At 35.4% G+C, this 22,025-nt stretch overlaps 1 protein-coding gene and 2 long non-coding RNA genes across 3 annotated transcripts in view; 2 read left to right on the top strand and 1 right to left on the bottom strand.

Annotated features, from left to right (window-relative positions):
- LOC112906534 overlaps positions 1–1,610 on the top strand; it is a 3,466-nt gene extending 1,856 nt beyond the window's left edge. Inside the window, exon 2 of the long non-coding RNA XR_003232396.1 lies at positions 604–1,610. This is a non-coding gene — a long non-coding RNA (uncharacterized LOC112906534). The remainder of the gene's footprint in view (positions 1–603) is intronic.
- LOC108734053 (serum response factor homolog) overlaps positions 1–21,650 on the bottom strand; it is a 74,034-nt gene extending 52,384 nt beyond the window's left edge. Inside the window, exons 1-2 of the mRNA XM_018465444.1 lie at positions 21,234–21,650; positions 10,674–10,928 (exon numbers count right to left, since the gene is read on the bottom strand). Of these exons, the coding sequence (XP_018320946.1) occupies positions 10,674–10,928; positions 21,234–21,650 (672 nt within the window). The remainder of the gene's footprint in view (positions 1–10,673; positions 10,929–21,233) is intronic.
- Positions 16,834–17,186, top strand: LOC108734055. Its single transcript, XR_001937323.1, has 3 exons — positions 16,834–16,845; positions 16,939–17,089; positions 17,143–17,186. It is a non-coding gene; the product is annotated as an uncharacterized LOC108734055 (long non-coding RNA).
- Positions 21,651–22,025: the final 375 nt, after the last annotated feature.

Raw genomic sequence — 22,025 nt, 5'->3', positions numbered from 1 at the left:
AGCGCCCTCTGTTCTCCTACTCATTCTAATACTTCCTTATTACTATCCTTTTCTATTCATGGTGTTTTTAACATCGTCCTATAATACCATATTTTGCACCAAGTATCCTCTTTTATTAATCTTTATTGAATTCCCAAATTGTTAACCGATTACGAACACAAAATTAATTCCAACGCAGGTCTATATTAACAACTTTTCGTATAATATTGAGTGATTACGTATACATAGATCAATCATTCAACGACATACGACACATCATTCGTATTGCCTCATATTGGAATGTACGTTATGCAAAAATTAAACTTAGTTCTTCTACGTTCACTCAACTTAACCACATACGCTTAAGACGGTCTAGAGCATAATTTAGATCTACTATTGCCGATACTTTTTAGATTGGTTCGTATGGACTATGCCGATGACGTCAACGCAATCTATCAATGATTGTACAGTACCTATACATATTGCGAAGCTTAAAATCGCATTGTGGATCCTAAATTATTTGCTCGTGTTTACATTAGCAGATCGTTTATATACTTAAGTTGCGATCGTGCTTGACACGAGCAGTCGTTTTGAGTAGTAACCCGTTTACACACTTTGTTGCAGGGGTCGTGGGCGGACATGCGAGGACAGCCACCGTGGACCGTGGAGCAGTGAGCGCGTACCACGCTGACAGAGGCGCCTGCGATTCCATTAACCCCAAGGACATTCGCGGTTAACACTTCCTCAAACATTACGATCGACGGCGACTGTATCTCTTTTCGCTACGTCCAATGTACAGTTCTTGACAAAATTAACGATACGAAATAGCAAATTAGTTAATTTAGAGTTTTGCCAATTTTTATTTTTGTTCCTGCCTCTTACAATTTTTCCAAATCATACGATTTTTTTGTATATTTAGAAAATTCGATCGTTAATTGTGTGACATACCGTACATAACTTTTTGGAATCGAAATCGTTAACATTTTGTCTAAATTTATCAAAAATAACAACTGTCTCTATTTACGTAAGAACTTTTAAACTGTGTACATCTACATAAGCATATTTAACGATAAGGTCTATTTTTTAAATAAATATATGAAATAAGGTATAAAATTTCAGCGGGCCTATGCCGTACTATTATAGATAAGACACCTATTGTGTAAAGTATTTTTTATATTTTATAAAAATTTTCAATGATGTAATATTTTAAACGAAAATGACTGTAGATTTTTTTTTTATAATTTTAACTGATCTCTAGACTTTAATCAAATGGTGACATTAATATTAAGAAGATTAACGCTCTCTTGTGAAGCAAATCGGTAGTATCACTTTTTTTTTTAATAAGTACATAATTAGGGATAGTGCTTTATAAACGAATAATATAATTATGTAATAACTCTTCGTCGGTGCCATCTAGATTTTTTTTAACGTAGATTAGCTTTTGCTTTCATTTTAACGATAGAGTGGTTTCTAGATTAACCTAACCTAACCTATGTTTAATTTTTTTTCGTAATTTTATGTTTTTGTAGGCTGGTTAAGCTTTAAACTAGATAAGTTTTAGTTTCTAATTCCTAAAGGTTTATGTATTTTTTAAAACCTAGTTACGAAATAAATATTTAAATTTACCAAAACAACTGTTTTTTTTATAATATTGTTGGGGGTTTTTAAACGTTAACAGGTAAGTAAATTTTCCTACAGGGACTGTTCTTAAAATAATTGACCAAATAGCTTTCTTAGGATCCTGTTCAATAAACTGGTAACAGTCAATTTACTTGTAAATTTTACTTCAATGTACAGGTGCTGTTCAAATAATTCGTAATGTTTTTGTTCTTGAAAAGGGTTTTCAAACTTTTAACACAGATGACACCATCAGTATTAGATGTTAAATTAAATCTTGTTAAATATCACTACACTCACGATCACTAAAAATAAAATATGCACATATGGCCGCCTACTTGTGAGAAATCACGTTAATATGAAAAGCTTCATTTAACGTGTGCTTTATTCACACAGTACAACATTGACTTAATGGAGTTAGCCTTAAATGTCGAAATACCAAAACAGTAAACTGATTGGCTATTCAATCGATTTACTTCTATGGCGAGACAATATGTCTGTCAATGGAGTTTCGCCGCCATTAGCAATCAGTCTTTTGTTCTCATGAAGCATTACCCGTTACGCGTGCATTTTGTTTCCATTAAATGCCCTTTTACGCACGATACGACGCATTTATTTTCTCAATCGGACGAATATATATGTCTTAATAATCTGCAGAGAGATGAAACGTCATAAATAAAGGGGTTCAGTTCAATCGTTAAAAAATGTTTATTATCACAATTACGAATGAAGATAATAACTGTCGACGGTGGTCGTACGATATTTAGTCGTTTACGGAAAATCAAATACAAACAACAAAACATAATAATTATTACGCCAATTGTTGTAAACAATAAAGAAATAAAATAAAAATAAAGACACATTTACTGGAAATGCAACAACTTGCTTACCTTGTGCGTATTTTGACGGTTTCCCAGTTAAAATAAAAGAGAAAATAACACAAAAAAAACATGCCAAGAAAATATCATAAATAAATAGTTTCATCTTACCCGTTTCTAGTACCTGCCACGAGTGAAAAAATTAAATGATTGTAATTGCAAATAAATTAATTATCCCTGACTTGGCAGGCACTAGAACAGGGTTAAAATAAGTGACCATGCACAATATCCGATATATCGAACCCTTAATAACTAATGGTGGGCTTGGTATATCGAAAACGAGCAAAAAAAATATAAATAACTTAAAAACAAAAAAAAATATATGTATATATATATATATNAATTTTGGGTTATGGAATTATATATATATAGTTCATCTTTTGTAAGCATTCGCTGGCTAATTTCGATTTTAACATTCTTTAACGCCGCATCGTCTATTAATACATGAATTATTTATGCACACTAAAAAGTTTGTTTGTACAAATTATTTAAATTAATTATAACTAGTAACTTCACTACTAATACATATGTACAATGTTTTCGTGTTTTTTTTTTCATCTAGAGAATTTTTTGAGTCTATGTTACCTATTTTCGTGCGTATGAAGATGGCCGTGTTCAGGTGGCGCTAGCTAGGAAAACAGACGAAAAACGACTGGCTGGTAATACGACACGTGCTGGCTTTATCCCGATTAAGAAGAGCATGTGCAGTGAAATTAGAATTTTGAGGGCGTTGACCCAAAAAACAAACCGAAAAAAAGAAAAAACCAAGAAAAAGAAGTGTAGCACCAACGCAATTACAGATAGCAACTACACCCACATCGCGAACGGTTGACGCTACAAACCGTCCAATAAAAGTTAGATTTCGTAAAGATTTCTAAAAACAAGTAGGCTGAAGTGTATTATTTACCTAAATAGTCGGGGCGGCATACAATAACGTCAAACCAGCCTGTCTCGTATCAAATCATTTTATTCCCTTCACTTTTCAACAGTTTTCGTTTTGAATCATTTTTTGTCCTTTCGTGTGTAATTTTTGCGCAAACGTTTAAAGATTTTCTGCAAATTCCACCATGCGAGATAACAGAAAGATAACAACAGGCTGCAGTATGCGAAAGTTTGCTTTTTTTTGTGTGTAGGCTGCCAAATTAAATGCCACATTTTCCTTCCAACCAGCCATTCACGCAGTTTCATCAACTGCCCACGACCGTATTACATCGGAAGGTCATCTCGTAACTCTTACCGATCGCGATGGTCACACATCGTTCTTTTTTATCTGACGTAACTCAAAAACTGCAAAACATATGCCCTTTTGGTTCGAATTTTCGCAACAAGGACGACTGACATTATTTAGGAAATTCAACCAAAAAGAATAATCAAACAAAGAATCTCTGTTTTCATAAACAATAATTATTGATCATTTATTAAATATGAAGGAAGGTTCAAGGTTTTATTTACTGTAAATAAAGCCCTTAATAACTGTAAATCAAGATCCACCCTATTTTTGCATAATCTTTCAATTTGGATAAGGAACATGTGACCAAAAATGTGATATCCACAAATAGTTTATTTTGGCATTTCGGTTGGTATTGAAATTAAATCGTTGGCGATTGATTTTGGCATTTGATGCGATAGGAGTTTGCAGAAAATCAATAAAAAAAGTAAATGAATACACAAAGCAAAACTATTAACAAAATATTGAAGTATTGGGCCATGCAAAACAAATAAAAACGACAATAACAATGGCTACATCAGGCCAAACACAAATATGGCATTAATATTTCACCCCGCACACGCCGCTGCCATTAAAAAAAAAAAGAATAACCATAATAAAACAAAATTATGTAGGTCAGGTAGGTCATTCTCGGTGGCGATCAGTCACTACTGTATTAATCATAAGCGGTAATGTCACATGACATACACACGTAGATTTCTTTTATTAGATATTTACTTTGTTCTATTATTATTTATCGAAAGGGTAACTAGCCAACTAACCAAACTTGACGCTTATGTTGTAATCCAGACTGGCGTTGTATATGGAAACAAAAAAATGATTGCAGATTGATTGGTTTTCTTTGTATGACGTACTATTTTCTCGTGATATTGTGATGTAAAAGGTACACGTTCATTAAAGTAATACACGTGTTTGGTTGTACCTGATCAACCTATTTCTTTCTTTCTTTATCGTGGTGTGCAGTTGTTTCTAAAGCAATCAACAACATTTATAATTAATTTCACCTACAATTTCCGATCATTGGAGATAGATTCCTTTCAAGAAGCCAATTATAATTATTACTTTGTTGGCAGCGATCAAAATTAAAATAAAAATAAAATAGGATTACTTAACTGGTAATGGAATGATTAAAAATTGAAATTTGAATAAGTTGTTGCGTTAAAAATCTTGTGTCTTACTTCAAAGAAATCAGCTAAAAAGATGTTATCTTTCATTCAATTTTTGTATGCACTTTGAAAGGGATTTAGTAAACAATAAATCAACTCAATGGTCTAATCCTTTTTGTGTTTGTTTCTGTTATTTCTTCAATGATAATAAAAATAAATATTGCTTGAATGTCACTATCATATGGTAAGGACGTAAGAATACATTTCCACTAATGTTAATTTGAATGCGGAAAAGCGTCCCTGCCAAAAGAACATCCGTTTCCGTTAGCGAGGAAGTAATGATAAAAGGCGATAATTATTTCGACAAAGCTGCACGTCACCGGTGCCGTTAAGTTACGTGAACAGAAAATCCATACGAAAATTGAACGCATCCAAAATACCGATCATTTACTTTTACAGTTTTCTTTTAATATTGTTATTTGCCCGACTTTTTTTCGTGTAGGTGTAGCTCTTCTTTCGTGTAAATTTTATTATAAACAAATAATAAAATTCAACTCATAATAAACCAAGCCGTCGAACGAGGAGTCTACACAGTCTCCGTCCATCTGAATAATTCATCTTACGCCGTGGACCTCACGCATTCGTCGGCTCTACGTGAAATTTATTTTGTTTCCCATGTCCTGGCCACGTTGAGGACCTGCTGTTTCGGGAATTCGAAAAGTAGATTTTCAAAATGATCGGGAATCATACGGCATACATGTGAAGAGGACTTGATGCCTCGGCAGTCGCCCATTAAATCGCACAGCGGGAAATCACAAAAACGGGAAGAAGATCAAGTTATCAACGTTGAAAACTCTGGATTTTAATTATCTAAAGGCGACGAGTTTAAATTTTGGGTTATGGAATCAGAGCCAAGACGTACAACTCTAATCTTGATGTGATTATTGATTAGAAAACCTGGCAAAATTGATGAAATTTAGAGTTACTTCAATTTATGGAATGCACCATAATACCCATCCCGATAAAGATCAGAAGAAAGATAAGGGCTGTAAAATTATAGTGATTGTGTAAACACGTATAACTCTAATCTTAATTTAGATTCCATGATAAAACCTGGCAAAATTGATGAACTTTAGAGTTATTTCAATTTACAGTATGCATCATAATACCATTCTCATGGAAATCAGAGTCAATATAAGGGTTGTAAAATTACATGTACAATCCTAATCTTGACATGGATCCCATGATCTTTTAAACGAGTTATTGATCAGAAAACCTGGCAAAATTGATGATATTTATTTCAAACTTCTAGAATTAGAATTTTCCGTACATGCCTGTAACCAATTTATATTCTTTAAGATACATTTGAAATGGTCAAACTTTTTTAATGTTTTCTAATGAACAACTTCCATGATGATTAGCAAAGTGTAAATTTGAAGTTCTTTAGAACCCTGGATATTCCTCGCCCTGAATCCAATCATGAACGACAAGGTAATTACGGCGTTTTCTCATTTTTATTCTAAAAAAATTATGACTGGTTGTCAATTAGTTACATTTTAACACGAGAGACGTGGTTGTGGACAGAAATAATACGACTTTTACAATAATAATTAAAAACGAAAAATGATTTGGTGAAGAAGTTGCTCGAATTGCTCGGTTGTTACATGAATGTAAACGGCGGAGCGTTCAGATGAAGTAAGTAAGCAAACGGGTTTTTCAAGAGAAAAGAACGACCGGCTAATTATTCAAAAAGAACTTGAATGTTGACGATCCTAATTATCGCTCAATTCATCCATTATCACTTGTGGCTCAACAAGACCCGCAATGGTATTTCCCACACTGACGTTCTCTTCTGGTACCGCGCTGTTTGCTCACATCTGCTAGTCAAAGGGGCGCGTTTTTCCGGAACAGGAACTGAATTGTCGAAATTCGTCGAAACTTCGATACTGCAACCCGAAATTTTTGATAGATCGCTCGAATTGAAACACGATATTAATTGTTCTTTACACTTACAGTATGTCACAAAATAAAGCATCAGCAACACACAAATACACACCGCCCAGAGAAGGTAAATGTACGCTGAAGGTGTTTTTCCCAAAAATGAAAAGTTGAGCGATTTGGGTATACATATTTATCTCCAAAGTTTTATAACCTATAAATAGTTACTGAATTTCGAAAAGTAATATTTTAACTATAAAGAATGAAAACCTCTAAAATTAACATGCGAAATTATGATTTTCATCCAATAGGCAAATGGAGTCTGCTTTTTTTGGTTGTAGCTTCTTTTGTGTTCTTTAACTCTTATTTTGATGCTTCGTCCTGTATGTCCTATATAAGTATTATCAAAATTTTCAGTCTAATAATTATAAACCCCCGATAAAAGCCTAATTTGTTCAATACTGGAAAAGTAATGAAAAGTAAAAGAACTAAAGAATGGTAATTGTTTCTATAGCCCTATTAAAATGTATTGAATTGTTGAGTAATGAAATTTGACCTAATGACTTTAGTATAATACTTTAACAATTATTGATTGAAATAAGTTTCTTTATTTTTGTAAATTGAGAGTTAAATTTAACACATTTAAATTAGAAATATAACCTAACTTGAACTGAAAATTATTACAAGTGAAAATTTTTTTGGGACACGGTGTACAGTGGGTAGACCGAAAGCGACGCACGGACGACTTGATTTTAAGATGCGATACGAAGATGCCTTTAATAATAATATTGATATCATTAAAGTAGGTATCGAACGAAATACCGCTTACATATATGATTGATACCCATTCATAATTCTAACGCCTGTGAATATTAGAAAAAGAGGTAGGCGTTCGTCACGGATAAATTTTTTATAATACAGTCGAAGCGTCTGTTTCTATAAATAAATAATTTTTTATGCGCAATTTACCTTATAAAAAAAATAATAAACACGATCCGTTATTGACTAAAAATATCCGTTCTTTGTCAATTGTTTTCCTATCTTACTGTAATCGTGTTTAAATAATCTTCTTAATATGGATATTATTTTAGTTACGGAAAGGAAAATAAGTAGAACAATTAATAATTGTTAATACGAATTAAGCGTTATGTACAGTTTTGGCTATTGATTTATTAAATAATGAAATTAACTGTAGTAATTGTTCTACGATCTTTCATGGTGGAAGTAACTAAAAACATTCCCATCTATTCTCGGTTTCAGTTTTTCTGGGCTGTTTTAGCCGGAAAACGTATCCCGGGACCTAAACTATTCAGAGGTACATTTCTCACAATTTCCCGTTATGTTTTATAGGTTTTTCTCTTTTCCTCCTAAGACTTTCTTACTTTGGATGAATACGTAACAGTTTATTATGATTTCTGATGTTTAAATTAATGAGAAAAATTGTTCCTGCTGTCACACCCTCCTCGGCGAGAATCGAACCCGGGACCTTTGGTTTTACACACCAACGCTCTAGCTACTAAGCCACGAAAGGTGACAACAGCATTTGGTAGAATTTCTTATATAATTGAGTCGAAAATTGCAAATATTCAATATGAAATGTAATTATTACTTTTCTTCATGCGAAGCGTCAAGTTAGGTATTTAGCAATAAAAAATCCTTAATAAGTAAAACACCTGTAAAACGTTGTAAGAATGAGAAGTTCGTCGAAACACGTGTTTCGATGCATATTTAACGTTTATAATATAACCAGGAGTCAATTCGGCGCATCTTTTTATATTCTGTTCGCGTATTCCATAGGCAACCTGATTAAAGTGCACTATAATTCGACCGCAGCTGAAAAATTCGACTCATTACGAGACGGTTTAACGCTAAAGTTGCTAACCAGGGCTCGTTATGTTCGCGCGAAACATCGAAGATGATTACGCATATAAATGAGATCGTCATGTTTTTTATTATTAAAACATAAAGTGTCGTAAAACGCAGACTATATCATAACACAAAAGTATTCGAAAACGCTTTCGAGACACACATTCGCGGATGAAGTATGCAATGTTGACACGTCGTGTTATTGCACCTGTTATAATTAATTCGCGAATTTTTGCAAATGATAACATTTTTATATAGTTTCATACACTCGTGTCGTACACAAAATTAAATAATTAACACCGAAATCGTTAACTTGCTTATTAAGTGTTTAACGTATACGTATGTTTTAATAATTAAAAAAAAAATGCATGCCATTATTATCATTACTTCCTCTATTGAAACAGACGAATTTCACATCGGCATATGATCATTGTTATCGATATTAAAGTGCGCTTCCTACAATACGTTTGCGCCGTGCGTCAGGCACACTGCGTCCGCAGAAGTAGAACAGTTGATGCGTCAAAGGCGGCGAATATTTAGCGTGTACTTTACAATTTCAGAAATTTTATTAACAGATTCGAAAATTGAATCAATTCTTGCAAAATATCGCGCGCAATTGTTGGTCCTTAACCAAGAGATGCAGTGCGCCTACCGCAAGGGCCTGACGCATAATAAGGAACACACCATTAAGTGTTTATCGTGTATTTTAATCTTTAAAAAAGATGCATGCCGTTATTATCATTACTTCCTCTATTGAAACAGATGAATTACAAAATATCGCAGGCAATTGACGCGCCTTAACTCTAAGCGTCAAGCGATGCAGTGCGTCGACCGCACGGGCCTGACGCATCACATGTAACGCGCCATTAAGTGTTTATCGTATATTTCATTCTTTAAAAAAATGCATGCCATTATTATCATCACTTCCTCTATTGAAACAGAAAGGTACCTATCTGCTCATGCATCAGATTGTGAATTTCTCATAAGTATGATCATTGTTAAGTGCGACAAATAATATAATAATAACGATAGACTAACGCTTTAAAGTGCGCTTCCTACGATGCGTCTGCGGCATGCGTTGGACATATTGCGTCCGCAGAAACAGAGCAGTTGATGCGTCAACAGCAGCGGATATTTAGCGTATACTATGCAGGACTTTGTGTATGACATACGTTCATAGAATTTTATTAGAGTAGGTATGAAAATATTGTTGCAAAATATCGCAGGCAATTGCCGCGCCTGAAAAATGTGCGTCAACTGACGCAGTTGCTTCAAGAGACAAGGTGGCGTCAAGAGGCGACGCAGTGCACCTGTCGCACGGGTCTGATGCATCATAAGAAACGCACCGTTAAGTACATATATGTATATATTAATTTTCTAATCGTTTCATAAATTTCAAAAATGTGTAATCACTAATAGAAAATACGTCTCAATTTGAGACAGTTTCGTATTAGCTTGTCAGAACAGCAGCAGTTAGCACCCGAATTTCGGTCAATAGATTAAACGTTTGATATAAAATTTATTGAGAATCTTATTTATGAATTTGGTTGTAGTTCTCTCTAGGTATTTATTTGAGTAATCAGTCGAAGGAGATAGTAGAGCTTCTCTTCCAGATTTTCTGTGCTGCTTATCGATAATTCTATTTTTATTTACTTCCTGTGACCGATCGAAGGAAACTAACTATCGAAAATTCTGACAAAATCGGCCCGGGAATCGAGCCCTGCCAGCCGCCCGTGGGCTGCGTGAGAGATTATTAATAATAATAATAATAATAATAATAAGAAAAAATAATAAAACAAAAATCAACTAGTGCGCACACTGTCCCATCTATCGTTGGGGATGGGAATGGGACATGTGGGTGTGCGCGTGGGGATGCTGGGGATGGCCGTAGCTTTGGTGTGGCGGCAACGGGCTGGGACATGCCTGCGCGTAGCCGCCGTGCTGCGGCGATCCCCCTAATCCCAGATGGCTCTGTTCTAAATGAGAATAGTGCGACTGACCGCCTAAAGAGTGCGCGTGTGCGGCGTGAGCGTGCGGGGATGCGTACGCCATTTGTCTTACTTTGGAATCCTCGTCGCTGATGTTGTACGTCAATTCGGTTTCCTCGAAGCCCATCGCTGACATACGCTGATCGCCGCCGGACGACGCGCCGGCGGGCGGATCGGGCGAATTCAGGCACGTTTGGATCAGGGCTTTGCCGGCCTCGCTTGTTATCATCGGCTGCAGTTTGCGGGTGGCGAATGTGTAAACGTGACCCGTTTCTGACGCCACCAGCAACATCAGTTGCGTGCCCGTTAGCGTTGCCAGTTCGTACGCCTGGAACAATAAAAGAACAATAGACAATTATTACACCGGATACGGTCGAACAACGTCGAACAGCTATATCATATTATCGGAACGATTCTGATCATGGCAGCTGGCACAGATAGGGCATGTACAAAAAAAAAACGTCTGACATTGCGCTGATTTTATCTACCAATAAATAATTGACGAAATTACTACACAGAACAAAAATTTGTACGGAACAGCATCTGTAAATTGACACACAAATATTTGTGTTAATTACTTCGCAATGACTAAACTACAAATCTTATAAAATTGCAATACTTCCGGTGTCACATCAAATAAATAGAGCTTGAAATGATTCACTAACGATGTAGTCAAGTAGATACCTTAATAAAGCCCTTGCCAAACATATGAGATGCTATAGTTAAAGGTAAATATCAGTAGATGGCGCTATACTGCCAATAATTTGATATTTTGTCAACTTGCATTTCGATGAGCGCATTCAAAATCGTGATCTACATTTGGTAATTACGTTTCTAAAATAAGTTGTAACTTATGGGTATAGTTCTTACTTATTTTAAGAAAGTTCATTGATTTGCTTTTATCCTTACTTTTAATACTAAAGTGATAATGTAGATGTGATGGGAAGGCCTCAAGCAGAATTACTATCAATTATCAATTGTTTGAAAGTCTTTAAAAGAGAGTTTATTAGTGTGTAGGAACCACAAATGAATCTATCTCATTTACAGCACACATTTGATGTAGTTAAAAGGCTTTAAACGGATGGCACATCACATTGTGACGGATATTGGTGGGTCAATATGTGTATCGCAAACAAAAATACAAAAGTTGTGTGCCAACAGAGATGTTTTGATAATAAAGCAACTGGATGCGGTCGTGCTCGATAAAAATAACAAACTACAAATTTTTACAAATATGGAAGAACTATGCCCAAGGGAACATTTTTGGAACACTGTGTATAGGTATAGTGACAGAGAAATCAAAAAATCCCGATGCATTTGCCAAAAACCCACCCACATGCTCTACGACATTATTTTAGTGTAATAAGAATAACATAAGGGACTAGCACAATCTGGCGCCTGTTATACAATAATTATACGTGTTATTACCTTGTGAGCTTGAGAAAACAGTAATAATAATGATATACGTAATAATTTGCCATACGTATTTATTTTTGTCGACAAACAGCAAGCAGAAGGCTGAACGGTCGGTCGTTTTTAGAATAGAACACGGTCGAACTACATATATACCTTCCGATTTTTCATCACTTTCGTTAAAACGTTTTTGACACTTGTTTTTCTTTCGTGGAATTCCTACCTTGTTTTCGCTTTTCAAACCTTCGTTTTTGACGATTAAGAAAGTTTTCCAAAAAACTTTGGCGGACCTTCTTTAAATAAAAATAGCCGGAGCACAGGTTTATTGTGCATCATCTTTTCAAAACTACCCTTTGTAAGCTAGCGTAAATAAGTTTGCGGCGAGTTACAGACGAGTATTCTTTGAGACATAATTAGGTAATTATCATCATCATACGGTCGTCAGTCCTAAGACTGGTTCAACACACACCTCCACTCTTTCTTATCCTGAGCCAATCTTCGCATTTCCCTAAAATCAGAACATCTCACATCCTTAACTAAACTAGGTCTACCTCTACTCCTCCTAACTAGACCTTCATGCCTGAGAAGGTGTCCTACCAACCTATCTCGCCTATTTTTTAACGACTTCCTTAGAGTCCTCTGTTCTATTCTTTCTAATACCTTTTCATTTCTAACCTTCTCTAGCTACGGTATCCTCATCATTCGCCTGTAACACCACATTTCGAACGCTTCTAACATTTTATTTTCCGCCGCGCCCATCGTTCATGTTTATAATTAGGTAAAATAAATAAATGTATTTTCTTAAAAATTGCTCGAGCATCAAATAGATTGAATTAGATACTCTTTTGCGATAGTTTTCAGTACGATGACTTTTTTTAATAATTACCTACTTTCTCAATTATTAATAAAAAAACAAAACGGTAGGTAAAAACCAAAATGCATGTGCCTGAATGCTCTGGAATATTTTGTGTTGATATACGATTGCCGTAAGAACAGAAATATCTTAGGTATTCGCGGATTTTGTTAGGACGATTGGCTTGATAAATGTATTACTTCGTCCACTAGCAATTTACATTTAAACACAATAGAGATGCCTCTATTCAGAAATAACCATTACTCATACCTATCTTATCAGCGAATGATTTGTAAGAAAACAATCTACAATGCGTATACAAGACAGGCGATACCTATTAATTTATTAGATGCGACCATGCACTTGTAGAAGTCCTGTATGAACGAAATAAATAACAGAATTTACAGAATACCAGATAGGTTAAAGGACATTGGCTAGTAACTGAATGTTTTGTAAATACTTATTTATCATTTTTATGTTAGACATGAAATATCAAAATCATTGGTAATTTTTCTATGGGAACCATATTTTCCTAAAACTTTATATGTTACGCATTTAACAATCCTCAAAAAAAAATTATAATAAAATAACAGTAGTAGAAATATTCTGATAATGCTTAGAGACTGACGTATTTAGGATGACTTATAATGTCTGTCAAATTTACACTCGTCCTGGAAACATAGCGAGTACATAAGGCAATTAATTATTTGAGAAAAATCTAGTAACAACTGTGAGAATGGATAGAATACCAATCCGTTGCATTAAGCTAATGAAAAAGAACCCATACGGCAATAATGGTTGACAAAGATCAACTTGGGAGTTAACGAATACCCTGGTGACAATGGCAGGTTCTATATAATTAATTATGTCTAAAAAAAGACTAGTAGTACACGCTTAGGTATTTCTTTGCTATTTCTGGGGATCAAATTAAAAGCATGTGAAAGAAACACAAAACAGACCTCATCATACCAACAATTAGTAGAAATCTAGTAAACAGGTTCTTTTACAAATCAATAAATAGCAGTCTTTCTTCTTAGGGTGATAGAATTTTTTTTGTTAAAGGTACTCATAATTGGTTACAAAACAAAACCCATTTCTGGATGTTGCCAGAGTGTTAAAATAACGTATTTTACCGGCTAGGCATTTACGAATTGTTGCGATTTGAAAGCAAACTGATCGAATTTCTAGTTATTTATTATTATGATACTAGCAACGATCATTAACAATGTGTGCCAATTGTACTACTTGTCTTCTTTCTTTCATTTCACTTCTAAACTAACAATTCACAGTAGCACCGATGGTAGTAGTAATAGTATCGACGCATAGTTCGTCCATTCTAGGATTGTTTAGAAGGCCGGAACTTGTACATTCGCGCTACATATGGCGCACTTCGTCCAAATACGTATCTTAAAGTACGCATCTGTAAGCGGCATGCGTGCCGGCAATGCGTCAGAACAGGGTTGTTATAGCCATTGTGCATTTACAAATTGTTTGTGGAACAACTTAGAAAATCAGTCCAGTTAGAACTGACACACTGTGTGTCTTATCGCGCGGTCAGGCAATTTGTTTTATATCGCGACGGCCACAGCATGGAAACCGTTAAAGGATATAGATATCTAACTATAGGTACCCAGGAAGCGTGTAGGTACCTGGACGGATTTAACGCTCCATCGACAGAATGATTGGTTATTGGCTAGCAAATGGGAAAACAAGCGCAAGTTTCGATTCCTGCAAAGATATCCTCAGATTTATCATCTTTAGTACATTTTGGAATTTTCAGACATTTCACATTTAATGACCCCTCGATCAGGAAGTGAATTTTTCTTGGGTAAATAGTTTAGCAATCATGTTCATCAAAAGCTCTCGGTTTGGGCAAAAAACTATTATTAAATTAAAATATTCAACTAGGACATGGAAGTTCGCAGGCTTTCACGGCCGGTGTCTTATTGGTGATGAAGAGTTTCTGGGATTTTCTGCCGTGGTCGAATTCTAATTGCAATTTGCTTTTCTGGCGTTTAATTGACTCTTCGTACAGTTTTTTGTTAGATTAGCAGTCATCCCATCCACCTCATTCCATGGTTTCGGCTTGAGTACTGCAGCGAGGTTCAAATGGAGACGGTACAGTTCTCTGCTTACTTTATTCAAAGATAATCTGGTAGAATGGATGAAGTGCAATTAGAATTCGACCACGGCAGAAAAGCCCAGAAGCTCTTCATCATCAGGACATGAAAGTTTCACTACATGGATTTTGCCCCATCCAGGTCTAGGTGTAGCATCGTCTCTGTTAGAGCTGATGTCTTCCTCAGAGTGTATTCGGTAATTATTATTCCAGTAAGTCTATTTTATAATATCACCAACCAAAGATCTCCAAGATACAAAGTAACGGTACCAGGTGTGTTGTTAATGTGTGGATGTTATATAACACCTCAGTGGTCATACATTTCGTTAATTATAACGTTTACAAAGACAAGAAAATTGGCTTGGTAATGCATGGTTTCGCTTCGTGTCCCTATGTCTTTAGTTTATTAATTGCATTCTGACATCCGACGTATGAAGCTGCTAGCTTGTAATCATCCGGATATTTTAAAGAGGTAATGATGACGTTCTTCCACTGGTAAAAGTTTTCGATGCGAAACGAAGGTCATTTTCTTATCACAACAGGGTTATTAGATATCCCATGGCAAGCAAATTAAAACAGAATAAATTGAACAAAGTTTTGTGGAAAGTTGAGGAAACCACAGAAAACCTTGGACCAGGGCAGACGGATCCGGAACTGACTAGGAGTCTTACCGAATGTTAACAGTCAAATTGCATAGATATTAACAACTATTGCTGATATTTTATTTGAATTGATGAGTCTATTACGAAACTTCCATAAACAAACACACTACGATTATTTTCCAAAAAGAGTAAAATCAATCCTGTACGTAGGCGTGATAGTACTAATTAACATGTTACTTAAGAGATAACTAATCGCCGTTTTTCGCACAAAACTATTTCTGTTTCAATTAATTAAAGTATATTACTTAATTTGGAAAATATTTCAACACAAGGGAATGTGGTACAGTGCATTGGTCATCGGGACTTCAGCGACTTATAAGCGACTAAGTTTTAAACTTTATTAGACTTTTTAGATAATATCATCATCATCATCATTATAGGGTCGTCAGTCCTAAAACTGGTGGGATAAGCACCTCCACTCTTTCCTACCCTGAACTAATCTTTGCATTTTCTTGAAACTAAAACATCTCACATACTTAAATATTTGTGAACATTATTTAATATGTCTCTGACTAGCCCTTCATGCCTGAGAAGGTGTCCTACCAACATATCTCGTCTATTTCTTATTGACTTCCATAGCGTCTTATGTTGCCTTACTCCTTTTAATACCTCCTCATTTTTTAACATCTCCATCCACGGTATCTTCATCATTCGTCTGTAACACCACATTTCGAATGTTTCTAATCTTTTCTTTTCCGCCGCACCCACCGTCCAGGCTTCGTCGAGACATGGACATGAATTAACTGTTCGTTAACATAGAAGTTACTTCTTTTCGTTGAAGGCGACTCGGGCCTGCGGTATCCTTTGTTTTATATCTCTACTCCTCCTTCCATCCTGAATTATCTGGTTTCCCAGACACCAAAAATCAGCGAATTCAAATTTTTCTTATCCTATCTTTATATTCACTTTTTCCCTACTTTTTCTTCCATTGCATGCCAATAGTTTTATTTTACTTTTATTTACATGTACCTATGAACAGATTTATTTTTGCTATTTACTTTTGGATTTATTTTACTTATCAGTTTAATAAAATATGTATTGTTATAAAAAGTGTTTTTCTTAATAAATTAATTTCCCCCTTATTAAACGAGCTGAAAGTACCAAAATGAATTACAGTTGTTGTGAGGCATCACTGAAAAGTATTTTATGGTTAGAAATTACCTGGGTGCACTTTCTACCCCAATTTAAAAAGTGTTTGGTAGGTTTCTGTATCATTTATAACATGTATATTTATATAATTTGTAAAGCTTAATGAAGATTTTTTGTTGCTGATTATTTAATATTTGTTTAGGGTTGAGTACATACAACTGGCTTTGGAAAATAAGCCATTGAATTTGGGACAAGGTTTTCCTGACTATGCACCCCCTGAATATATTACAAAAGCCCTAGCTGATGTTGCAAGAAGTCCTGACCCTTTGTTACAACAATATACTCGTGGTTTTGTAAGTTTTTCAATTACATTAAAAATTTATAATAATTTAGTATTGGTTAAAAGGGCCATCCTCGTTTGATAGCAGTTCTGGCAAAACTATACTCCATTACAATTATCTCAAAAATATAATTTATTTTACGTTTAAACTAAATTTCAATATGTGGCATATATTATTTGTAAAACAACAGAGTTGTTTTGTANACATGGACATGAATTAACTGTTCGTTAACATAGAAGTTACTTCTTTTCGTTGAAGGCGACTCGGGCCTGCGGTATCCTTTGTTTTATATCTCTACTCCTCCTTCCATCCTGAATTATCTGGTTTCCCAGACACCAAAAATCAGCGAATTCAAATTTTTCTTATCCTATCTTTATATTCACTTTTTCCCTACTTTTTCTTCCATTGCATGCCAATAGTTTTATTTTACTTTTATTTATTTTCATACAATAGATAATATGTGGTCCACCCTAATCTGCTACATTTGAGTGCTTTTAAGCCAATAAATTGTAGAACTTATCAGGTGAGTACGTGATTATTAGAAAAGATATAATTATCATTAATAAGCAAACTGTGTGGCATTAGCGAGGAAACATGTTTCAAATTATGTAAAAAGATGCCTTACTTTATAAATGTAAGCCATAAACCTGTTAGTCTGCGAAGTAATCTTCCCATAGGATAGCAGAAAGCAAAAAACTTATGAATTATTAAAGTATTTATAATGACGGTGATACATTTTAAAATTTAATTAATTAAATTGTAGGACTACAGAATCAATTAGAAAGTTACAGGTAAAGCTTTGTTTGGGATAAAAAGAACATCAAACTTTGTGATGAGTATCTGGTGAAGGTGCTGGGAAGTTCTTTTAATTAAGTTTAAGTAAATATGTCGTAGGTACAGATACTTCCATTTATTTTTATATTGATTACAAGTTCTCAGTGATTTTGAAAATTAAAGACCGTCAGATGTTTCTGTCGAAGTAATAGATCAATCAAACAACTTCAACAAATATATTTAAACGAAAACTTGGTAATATATTATAGTTGAAGTGCTCTAGATAATAACTAGTTAAAATATACTCGCTCAAGTTCGTGTGTTTCTGAGTTTTTTGAATGTTAAAACATGCTTCACCATTTGACGAATATTTAACTGGATACACCTCTCTCAATGTTATGCAAAGCCACTTTTGTGTGCTATTTATCGGCAATTACTTACAATTCATGTTATAAGTGCTTACAATAGACCGTTATTAAAATCTTTATGGAGTAATTAAGGTACATGGTAAATGGTAAGAAATTATACGGGCTGTGCAGTATTCATAGATACAATATAGTAGTACTTATCTCTAATGCATATTTCATAAACAATTATGGGTACTATGAAGGTATGAACTAAATTTGCTGATCGTGAGTGTTAAAAGATAAGACGAAAGGAATGGGGAGGAATTTTACGGTCGAAGTCACAAGAAGAATTACAGTAGACTTACGACGATGTAAACATCAAGAAATTAAAATTTTATTGTGACTGGCGAAATAATAAGCAAAAATAATTCATTCACAATGAAGGGAAAATGATAAACAGTTTGATGACCACAACGCACTAAAAACGATTTGAAATCCCTTTTAAAAATTTCTGGAGAAATGAATATGGGTAGATACCCTTATTTCTCTCTTTCTTCACATGAGTATGTGCTGACGTTTGAAGCGCTTGAGATGTCGAGTTACAGATGGATAACCAAAATAAAGTAAATTGAAAAGGTATCAGGAACAGTATGAAGGACAGATAGAAGTCAATAAGGAAAAGCAGAGATAGGCTGATAGAGTACCGCCTGAGACACGAACGGCTAGTTAGAGAAGAGGAATTAGAATCAGGAAAAGCAGTGAAAATTGACTTTGGACAGAAAAGAATAAAGATGTGTGTCCAATATCTTCTGACTAACAACGTTATGATGAAGACGATAACGAGGGGCTTGTTACTTATTAGCAGAAAAGCAGTTGCTTCCCTATGTCGCCTATAGCCCTACGTTCATGAATTTATATTACTTCAGCAACAGCTGACCAGGCAGATCAATCTATTGGGAACCCTTCTGGAATTCTTTGAGCACTTTGGTCACCCACATCCCCCAAATTGATCCACCAATATGGCTTCTTGTATGAACTACCCCAACGATCTACCACATACCGCTGAGTGTACGTGTGTGGCTTTCTAAGAATGATTAAAAACAAATAAAGACGGGCAAATAGAAGCCAATAAGGAAAGGGAGAGGTAGGATGATAGAGCACTTCCTGATGTATGAAGCGCTAGTTAGAGAAGAATTGGAAGCAGGAAAAGCTGTAAAAATTAGCTCAGGACAGAAAACAATGGAGATGTGTGTCCAGCATCTTCGGACTAATGACGCTATGATGCTTGTGAGGTGCCCGTTACATACTAGCAGAAGAGGATTTTCTTCGCTATGGGCTTGCAACTTTCAACCCCCATATCTCACAGCCCTATTCCATGAATATAAATAGTCAATAATTCGGGAAGTATTATGAAATTTATTAAGCATAAGATAGATTCCGACACTTTGTTCGCCCACATCTCCCAAACACATCCACCAAAATGGCTTCTTGCATGAACTACCCCAAAAATCTATCCAATGCTCTTGCGTGGCTTTAGAAGCCGCATCAATTTTCGATAATCAAGCAAGCCATGCTGCAGTAGCTTCAAATATTAAGTAGATAACGTTAACTGTTACCATGACCGACAGACTGAAGGGCGGATGGAGACCATACTCCAGTCATAACAAACTGACTGTATTTAATAATATAGGTAATAATGCATAGCTGATTCCAAGTAGGTGGTGTTGTTATTTTTAAACGAAATATCTTTTAATTAACCTCCATTTATCGCTTAGTCATTATCATTAAATAAACAATACAAACTGCTAATTAAAATGAATTCCTCATCTCTTCTGTTGAAAACAAATAACAATTAAAAAATTACGTGTGATTCTCTGAACTGTCCACAAGTCGGTGTACATGTACGTGACATGAACATTTGCTGCTCTGATCGGATAAAACACCAATGTTAAATATGCTCCTTCATTTTTAATTAATTATGCCAATTACGCGCATTACAGAGATAACTGTACTTCAAAACAGTAAGTAGGTGCAAAAAAAATAAAAAACGGATTCCATTAATTACCCTTTAAATACCTATTAGTATTTCATAATCAAAATTAAAAATGTGATCCTAACATAAATTATAACAAACTGCAGGGTTGCAATGTGCCTATGCATTTATTTGTATATTTCATCAAAGTTCTTGAAATGACGATGCCGCTATAAGCACAGGTCAAAAGATCATTTTGTACCGACTTCCTCATTGCACTATCGTAAACTATCGAGCAGTATCTCGCTTCGAATTATAAATGTGATTAACTATTTCAATTAACAACTTCATACCTAAGTTCTATAGGTGTACTTTTATCCCTTAGTTTACAAATTATTCTGAGGCGTATGTTCTGAACATGAACACCGCATTATTTTACCTATGTTCCCTGTCGCGTCATGAGTCAACTTTCAGTTATTTTGCTGCATAGATCTTATGATGCAGTTAGACATTGTAGTTTTACATTAATATGAATTAGCATTATAAGACGAATACTGATAATGTATAGCGTATACGGACAAAATTTGAACAATAAATAATGCAGTCGTATATAAGGCCACTTAGATGTCTACACCAATTAAAGGTAACAAATCTCACAAGTATCATCTGTCAAAACTAACATATGGGAGTATTTTGAAAGCTGCGTGCCGCATGTTCTTCTCGTAACAATATAACAGTACCGGAGGAGTCTCTGCCCATAATCATCTCGGTCACGTGTTACTATCTTGACAATTCTATACAGATCGACAAGCAATCGTCAACCGATAATAACATCAATCGCAAGTTTGAACGACGAGACACGCATTGCGTGTTTGAATTTTTACTCAACGTTGTAAACTGACTGGAATTTCGATAATTGTTAGCAGATGGATATCTCGTGTTATTTTTTATGTGCAGACAAACGGAGAGCTGTTGAACGAACGTCGGCGCGCGCAACCACTCACGTGCATGCGCTGCCAGTGATCAGAACGTCGACGATATGATGAAGAGGTTATAATCTTACCTTTTTCATGATGCCAGTTTTTCGTTTAGAAAACGTTGTGTATCGTCGTAATTTGTTCTCTATATACTCCATTTTAATTTTGACTCGTCCTTTGGTTTTCTTGCCGTTACTCGGCGGCGATTTTTTCGATTGCAACGAGTTGTAGGTGTCTTCAGACACTTCGTTCACACCACAAGCTTCTAAACCGAGCCCCTGAGGGGTCATGCCCCTCTCGTCATAGCACACATCGCGCCCTTTCATACTTTGAGCACCACAAGCACTTGACACCATCGTATGTCTCGGAGATAACTGCTGCAAACTAGTGGACGGCCTGCCGAGATTCGGGTTGCCGTAAATCTCTGGGGGTGTTTCACCACTTAGAAGATTCATGCTGTAGCCCAGGTTAAATCGGGAGTCTCTCCCGCCTGGCGGTTCCATTGCGCACCACAGTTTGACAGTTTACGGCACAAACACCACGTTAATCTTCTGTACACAAACACAGCTGAGATTACAATAACGCTCGGCAACGAACTGACTGGACCGCCCAGTGCGCCTCTCGTGGCCAATGCTCACATTAACAACATGCGCAGCCGCCGGTGTACGCTCTCCCCTTCTATTCTGTCTCGTTTCACGACGTGCTATCCGCCCATGCGCTTCCGCGAACGTGTGTCTTTTAATTTCGTATCCACGTAACCTGACCTAACAGTGTTGAAAATTGAATTTGGCATACGCAAAATAGTTCCTTATACATTCGAAAAGATTATGTGGTTATTTTGGGTACGCAAATGCATGCATAGAAATGATATGGCAGTC

The sequence above is a fragment of the Agrilus planipennis genome, unplaced genomic scaffold (assembly GCF_000699045.2).
Source record: "Agrilus planipennis isolate EAB-ADULT unplaced genomic scaffold, Apla_2.0 scaffold8, whole genome shotgun sequence".
Taxonomy (NCBI): domain Eukaryota; kingdom Metazoa; phylum Arthropoda; class Insecta; order Coleoptera; family Buprestidae; genus Agrilus; species Agrilus planipennis.
This window is presented reverse-complemented; position numbering and strand designations above follow the sequence as displayed.